General features: G+C 37.4%; 1 protein-coding gene across 2 annotated transcripts; it reads right to left on the bottom strand.

Annotated features, from left to right (window-relative positions):
• Positions 1-787: 787 nt before the first annotated feature.
• qng1 (Q-nucleotide N-glycosylase 1) lies at positions 788-5,703 on the bottom strand. Of its 2 annotated transcripts, none has more exons than XM_066711081.1 (5): positions 5,627-5,703; positions 3,128-3,474; positions 2,685-2,941; positions 1,949-2,144; positions 788-1,464 (listed from the first exon to the last, which is right to left on the bottom strand). In XM_066711081.1, exons 2-5 carry the CDS (start codon positions 3,462-3,464, stop codon positions 1,232-1,234), a joined length of 1,023 nt encoding a protein of 340 aa, XP_066567178.1. In that variant the 5' UTR covers positions 3,465-3,474; positions 5,627-5,703; the 3' UTR covers positions 788-1,231. The 2 variants fall into 2 exon arrangements, with proteins under 2 accessions (XP_066567178.1, XP_066567177.1); XM_066711080.1 differs by having other exon boundaries at positions 5,588-5,667.
• Between the last annotated feature and the right edge of the window lie 1,534 nt (positions 5,704-7,237).

Raw genomic sequence — 7,237 nt, 5'->3', positions numbered from 1 at the left:
GGCAGGGTTTCTTACAGCCACTGGAAAATGAGCCGGAAAGAACGAGAGCGGGTGGTTTTTGTTGTTATTATTTTCTTGCACGGCCTGAATAGCGCTGCGGGAAACCCTGTATATAAAAAAAGATATTCGCTCTTGTTTTTAGTGTGTAATTCTAACATTTAATTAACACTAGGTAACTTCATTACTTCGTTCATTCGCTTCCATTGCTTTTAAAAAAGCATTTTCCTGCAACGTGATTGGCTGCATAACAACATTGACACTTACTCCTCCCACATTCCAAACATTCGATACTCGCAATACAAGTGTTTGGTACTTCGTCCAAAATAATCGCAAAAACTCGATATATCGCCCAGCCCTACATATAAGATATCCCTTATGCATGATTTTCAATGTTGAATATATTTATTGGTAGATTATTTGTTGACATTGTTATGTGATTTTAATAATTACAAAACCTTCAGGGGGGTGTGGTTATTAATTTACTGAGCAGTCTGCAGATACAAATAACACAGAATTTATGGATTAATATTCTCAGGGACTGCGTAACGGTCAGCAATCCATAGGGAAACGTCGGCTATGTATTGTAATGTGTAACGTTGTTGGTCATATGGATTATAGAATGACACATCAAATATTTTCTATGTATACATCAGTTTCATTAAGACTACTATTTGACTATATTCCGATGCTGACACACAATAACTGAAGCTGAGAGACAATAACAATACAGAATAATTAATAAGCAACACAAGACAAAAATAAAGACTAATAATGAAAACCATAACAATTGAAACTCAGAAAACACTTGTTTATTGTTCCCATATATTTATTTTCCCATTTAGCATAAAATACATTATTTAAAATTATGGATTGTACTCCAGCCTTTATTCCACAATTGAAAAGATCTCGAGTTGTCGAAGTTAGAATAAAGGCTGCAGTGAAACATCTCACAAAACCAAACGTTTGTGTAAATCAGACTGAAACACAGCAGACTTTCTGAATGAGTGTGAGCTGCCAGCGCTAGGTAAATGATTGAATGCAAGACAAAGCAACTCATCTTTATGTGGCCTTTTGACAGATGTCACATTTGTATTTGATTATTATTGATCTCTTTCTAACTGGGCTGTTTTCTTCTTTTTTATACTGGGGATTTTTTGATTAAATTAATAGCAATAAGTGAAATGTAATTACAGTTTTGCAGTGATAAAGGCAGAGGGAAGACTTGCCTCACTCAATAGTAAATGGAGCGTGTGTGGTGGATGGGAATGTGAGCCATTTCCATATGGTGTTCTTTGGCATAGGGCCATAGGAAGAAATCAATAATGGCAGAATTTATATCTTCAAGTCTGCGTCCTTCTCTCTGCTCAGTTAAATCCCACAAGGCCATCTTGATCCTCTCCACACACCAAATGGAACAGCCCCGGATCTCTACTTCCCTGCAGTCTCCAGATGGCAATATCACCCCTGTCATACACAGAAAGATTGTAATTTGGCAGGATATCATAATGGACACCATGAAGGAACAAGCCAGGCATTTTAACAATTACTTGTTCAACAATTTTCGATTGATATAGTTTACAGATTGCTATAGAGTTTCATCATTGCATTATGTCAAACAAATATCAACTTGAGTTTGCTTCTATTTATCTTATTTCCTAAACCTAAACTCAATATACAGAAAAGTAGGTGTTTTTGCATGCCAACAAGTCATTGGTCTACTCTTTTGTTTTTCTCATTGAATTGACTGGTAATCCAAAAGGTCTTGGAGACTTCATAAGATCTTCATATGGCAGAGATATTAAATCATCCATGTGCACACTTCCCAGTGCTCTTCAGTTATCTACTAGATCAGCATATCCAATATTTGAGTTGCTCTTTCTAAAGGCCCTATTTTTGTGCCTACGTGTAAATCAGTGAAAAATATCTTAACGTCATATTTCACACAAACCTTCCTTGAGGGCCTTCATCAGCTCATCAGAGTATCCGAGTGCTTTCAGGTAGACCAGAGCCTGAGGAATCCGGTAGTCTGCAAACATGGTCAGGAAGTTAAGATCAGGAATGCAGGCTTCTCCTCTGGCTTCCATGATGCCCCAGAAATCTGCAACAAGGATCTGGGCTCTCTTATGAAAGGAAACCTTCTTTCCCTGTAGTACAAAAAAAAATCAATCACAAAAATAAACAAACAGGAAAACAGATTGTAATGTTAACCAAAACCAGTTTGCATCTCTTGATTGCATGATTGCATAGCTCCTTGACAGTTTCATCAGTGAGGCTCACACAAGCTGCAATCATTTACTTCGCCTATATATTTCTGCCAGTGAGCAGGGAGATATTGCTCTGCAACAGCATATGAGAATTGAGGTAAGAACCAAAGGGAATCTCGCAGACTCCCCATAACACACTCATTGTAGAAATTAGACTTTGTGTTTTAGAGTTAGCTGGTACGTTTTCAGATAATGGCCAGGGCATAAGGAGCATCAGGAGCCAGCATCACTGGGGAAAGGAACACCAGGTCCAGCAGCAGTATCTTTCTGCTATCATATCCTTCTGAAATATTACAGCTCTCTTCTATTGTGGCACCTCTTCCAAGCTGATGGAACTCTGTAATCACATTCTTCACACTGCCAGATTTATTTATGTATGCTTAAAGAGAAGAATGTATTGCAGTAAATGAAAGGACGTACCTGAAAAGTGGCCTCATCTCTGTAAGATGGCAAACTGTCGACAATGAGCTTGACCATTTTCTCAGCACTGTTGTGGCCTCTACTCATAAACTTCAGGAAAGACCCGTCGTATTGCAGCAGCACTTTCCCTGCCTCAGTGAGTACTCTGTGCCGTTCCTCGATCATTGGCATTGGAATGTCATTGTCGGAACGCAGCACGTGTTTCAGATCGTCCAGAGTCATATTTGCAAAATAGGATGCATGTGTGATAGGAATGCCTATGAAAAACACAAACAGCAAATTTGGAAAGGTGAACAATTTCATTACATAAAAATGTTTGTCAGCCATTGGGTGATATGACTCTCCAAGTGGCTGGATCAATTCATGTCTGGTGGATTTAAGTCACCATTCGCAAATGTAGATTTAGGCATTCAGTAAGTACAATATTTTTTTGTTTACATCACCTTCATCCATTGCTCTGGTGATGGCAGCACAAAGTGTCATGTATCCAGTGTATGTTTTATCCTTGTATGTCACTGTACACTGTTGGTCCTCTTTATCTGGCCAGAAGGAGAAGTTCATAGTGTCCACCACAAACACCCAGTTTATCGCATCATCAGTATTCCAGGAAGGAGCCAGTGGGTTCATATTTTTCCAACCTTTGGCTGTGAATTCTTCACTATCTCTTTTCTCATATAGCATCTCTGCTACCCTTTTCACCCCCTCTTCATCAATAAAGACATCTTTGCTGTTCTCTGCTATGAACTTTCCAGATTCTCTTGGAGATAAAGGCGCTTCCATTTTTCTGACACTAGAGAACAAAGACCAACAAATAACATCTAGAAAATGCCATTTGATCTATAAATGTTATAAAATACAGTTTTAGTCTGCATTCACATCCTTCATCTGAAAGTTTTATTTGGCAATTAATTTTGTTTAATAACCACTGTTCATTAAACTATACTTGTTAGTGATCTATTTTCCAGTTTTGCTGAAGAGTTGTATAACTCCATTGCCTTAGAGAAGGGAGATGTAGATCTCAAAGTCTGAAGATAATATGTCTGCTTGCTGCAGGGAAAATGGCTGAAATTGACACATTAGCAACCATTATTAGTAACCTCCTTTTGAAAGCCAGGTGGCAGTAACTGACCACTTTTAAACAGCAGTCAATTGGGGCACTGCATCACAAACATTTATTTCCATATTTAGAATGACATACATTTCTACTGCAAGTGAGTATTTAGAGAATTATTTATTAATCATTTCACTCAATCAACCTAAACGGCCTCTCTTTAGGTTGTGAGAGGAAACTGCAGCACCCAGCAAAAAGGGGATGAAACAGATTCAGTCCTGATCGCTTTGCAGCAGCCAAAATAACATACTTGATGTACAAATCAACCTCTCATAGGAAAAAAGAAAAAAAAAAAAAAGGGAAATTACAAACAAAAAACATTTTAAATCACAAAGCATACAAAACCAAGAAGATTATTGGTTAAGTATGACAGTCACCTCTACTTGACCCATATTATTACAATGATTTCTTGGCAAAGACAACAGTGAACTGTCACCAGTACAGTGGATTACTGGAGACATGTTCTGATAACCTATTACATATAATTTAGAAATATATGTCAACAGATAAAACCATAGAGACTAGACCAGAGAGCAGACTAACCACAGTAATAGCAGTTATATATTTGGTGAAATCTCTATTTTTACAGGTATTCCAGTGATACATTTCTGTTACAATCTATATTTTGCCAAGGTAAATAATACATTTTCAACATAAAGATCATAATTACATGGTAATGATGTAACCCTTTGTCCATATGAAAGTCTTTTCAGAATTGTAAAACAAAAAATGGCACAGTAAGACTGGGTACAGCGTATTTATATACATCGTAGTAAAAAAAAAAAACCTTTTAAAACATACAACTACTAAAGGACAGTTGGAAGCAAGATATTCTAATAGGGACATTTTGATAAAGGGTCAGAGGAATAATGTGTCATTTCACACACATGATTTTAAAGGTGCAACGACAGAAGGTGATCACATGCTGCTTTTAGCAGATTCCTTATAAGCAGGCCATGACATATTTTCAATGTTTTTCTCCTTGAACAACTGCTAAAATGTCAGGGTGTTTTGTGACAGGGTGTTATCATGTTGGTAGGTTGACAGGCTGTATGCGTGATCAAAGAATAAAGTGGAACCTACAGCACACTTTGATAAAGTGATACATTTATATCTACAGACATTGCTTTTTACAACCTCAAATATGGATCACAGCTGTGTACCAGGTTGTTATTCCTGTATCACCTGCATAATCAAAAGTTTAAGAGAGAGAGCCTTATACTTTACAAAGTGAAAAATCTGAAACCACAAAAAATAATGCAATAATGCAAATCTTTTCATGAAGTGTAACTGCATGGAGTGGTAAAATATGCCTCATGAAAAGTTGATGACCCTCCAAACTAAAGGCTAAAGAAGTTAAATTATGAAGTACTGACTGCTCGGGCTTGTAAGTTTGTGTGTTGTGATCATGGAAACATAGCTAACTTTATGACAGATCTGCAGTGGTTGCACACGATACTGGTAATAACAATTATTTTCTATTTACTTGGGATCACACATACTTTGCAAACATGTATGTTCTGGTACATTAATGCACTGCAACTGTGGAGATCACTTGAGGCAAAGTTCATGCGGACAGAAAATATCAGGTCACCGTAGAACAGTACAAAAAATACATATGAATACGACTTTGTAACATATAAAAGCAGAAGTAAACATCGATCTAGTTGATATGCAAGACAAAATAAATCATATTTGAAAATGTATATTGGGAACCATTTACAAGAATTATCGGCAAAGTAGTTTGGGTGTTTTTTTTAGTGTTAAAGCGAAATGAACAAGACATATGTACCGTCACTATCCCTGTCCGTCGCAGGCTGGCTGCTCTTACCTTAGACCTCAGCGCCTATGCTCTGCTCGCCGCGGGCGCCAGTCCCCACATTGCGCCTCACAACATCCAAGTCTCGCGTGAGTAGCCCGTATTTTGCGCGGGATTTGATACACACGAGCTGCGCATGTGTACTGTTTGCGCAGCAATGGTTTAATACCACACGTAATATAAGACTATTTTCTGCATATATATGTGTTTTAACAATTATGCTCATAAGGGCAAGTTTACGGTGGCTTTAGATCCTATGGACGGTTATGTGTTGCTGGTTTAAAGCAAAAGTAAAGGCGTATGAGAACACCTCATATGTATGAGAAGTACATGTATCTTACCTGCTGTGAGGTTTCTAAACCTTTGTAAGCGAAATCGGTCTTAATCTGACATGCGTCTATGTTGCGTGTTATACAAGTTAAAATGTTTTACTTTATCAAAATGACTTACGAGTTTATATTCCATTGTATTCGTGATTTCAGTTGGTGTAGATCTTATTGCTAGAGACCCATTTATTTTCTTCTCAATTTTTAATACCCGGACACTATTCCTTTGCCACTGAGCAGCCGGCTGAGAAAATGTGATCTGATGTGTGCTAAACTGCATGTTTTGCATTTTGTACACTGAATAGCAAAATATTTAAGAAATAGTTGCTACAATGCAGGCAGCAAACAATCAACTACTGACTAAGAGGTTTAAGAATACTTTTACCATTTTATTGTGACCAGGGAATGAGCTGTAACAACTCTAAAAGTAATAACATTGTATGAAAATAAATTAACTTTCTCAAATAAAAATACAAGGGGTTGCACTATTGGTACCACCCCCAGTCACACATTCTCTAGGTAGAAGGAAGAATTCAAATTAATGAAGGTAAATTAACATTTATAATGCACTTATTCATCAATTACTGTTGTTGTATTAATTTAGGCTCCTTCATTAGTACCATCACCAGCAGTGAGAGGACCAAAGTCTATCAATATGTTGTACTATACATGATAACTGTACATGTACACCTTACATTTGAAAGGGTGCATAGAATTGGCAAATATGAGCAGGGTTAATACATTGTTGTACAACAGTACACTTCAATGCTGTAGATGATAGCAGGATCATGGTCTGCCATTTTGTGCCACAGCAGCGTATTCCAAGAGGTATTTTGCAGGGTTTGTTTCATTTTAAAATATGCAATGCCAAGCCTTCAGTGTGGACTGTGATTTGAACCAGCGGAGTCTCATCAGTCTCTGCAAAAAAAACAAAAACAAAAAAACCTCTGCTTCTGGCATCAAGCTTCACCAAAAAGGACTGCTACCATTGGGTACCTGTGCACATTCTCCAACAAAAACCCCCCAGAGCACCACTGGGTTACCCTTGACTAATCCCTTTCAAAAGCAAGGAAGTAAACAGACTCCTAGGATACCATCATACAGATTTAGATTGTGTGTGTGTATTTTTAAACAAATCACTCTCTCAAGAGGATATTTAAGATATGGTGCTGTACACAAGAAACATGCAAGTGCAACAAATACATTTTAAAGTTGAGCAGGGATTTTGTATGTGCAAGTATATGTATAGTCTTCAGGCACCCAGGATGAGTGAAATGTTAGAGACATATAATCCTGT

This window comes from Amia ocellicauda, chromosome 8, assembly GCF_036373705.1.
Source record: "Amia ocellicauda isolate fAmiCal2 chromosome 8, fAmiCal2.hap1, whole genome shotgun sequence".
NCBI classification, from domain to species: Eukaryota; Metazoa; Chordata; class Actinopteri; order Amiiformes; family Amiidae; genus Amia; species Amia ocellicauda.
This window is presented reverse-complemented; position numbering and strand designations above follow the sequence as displayed.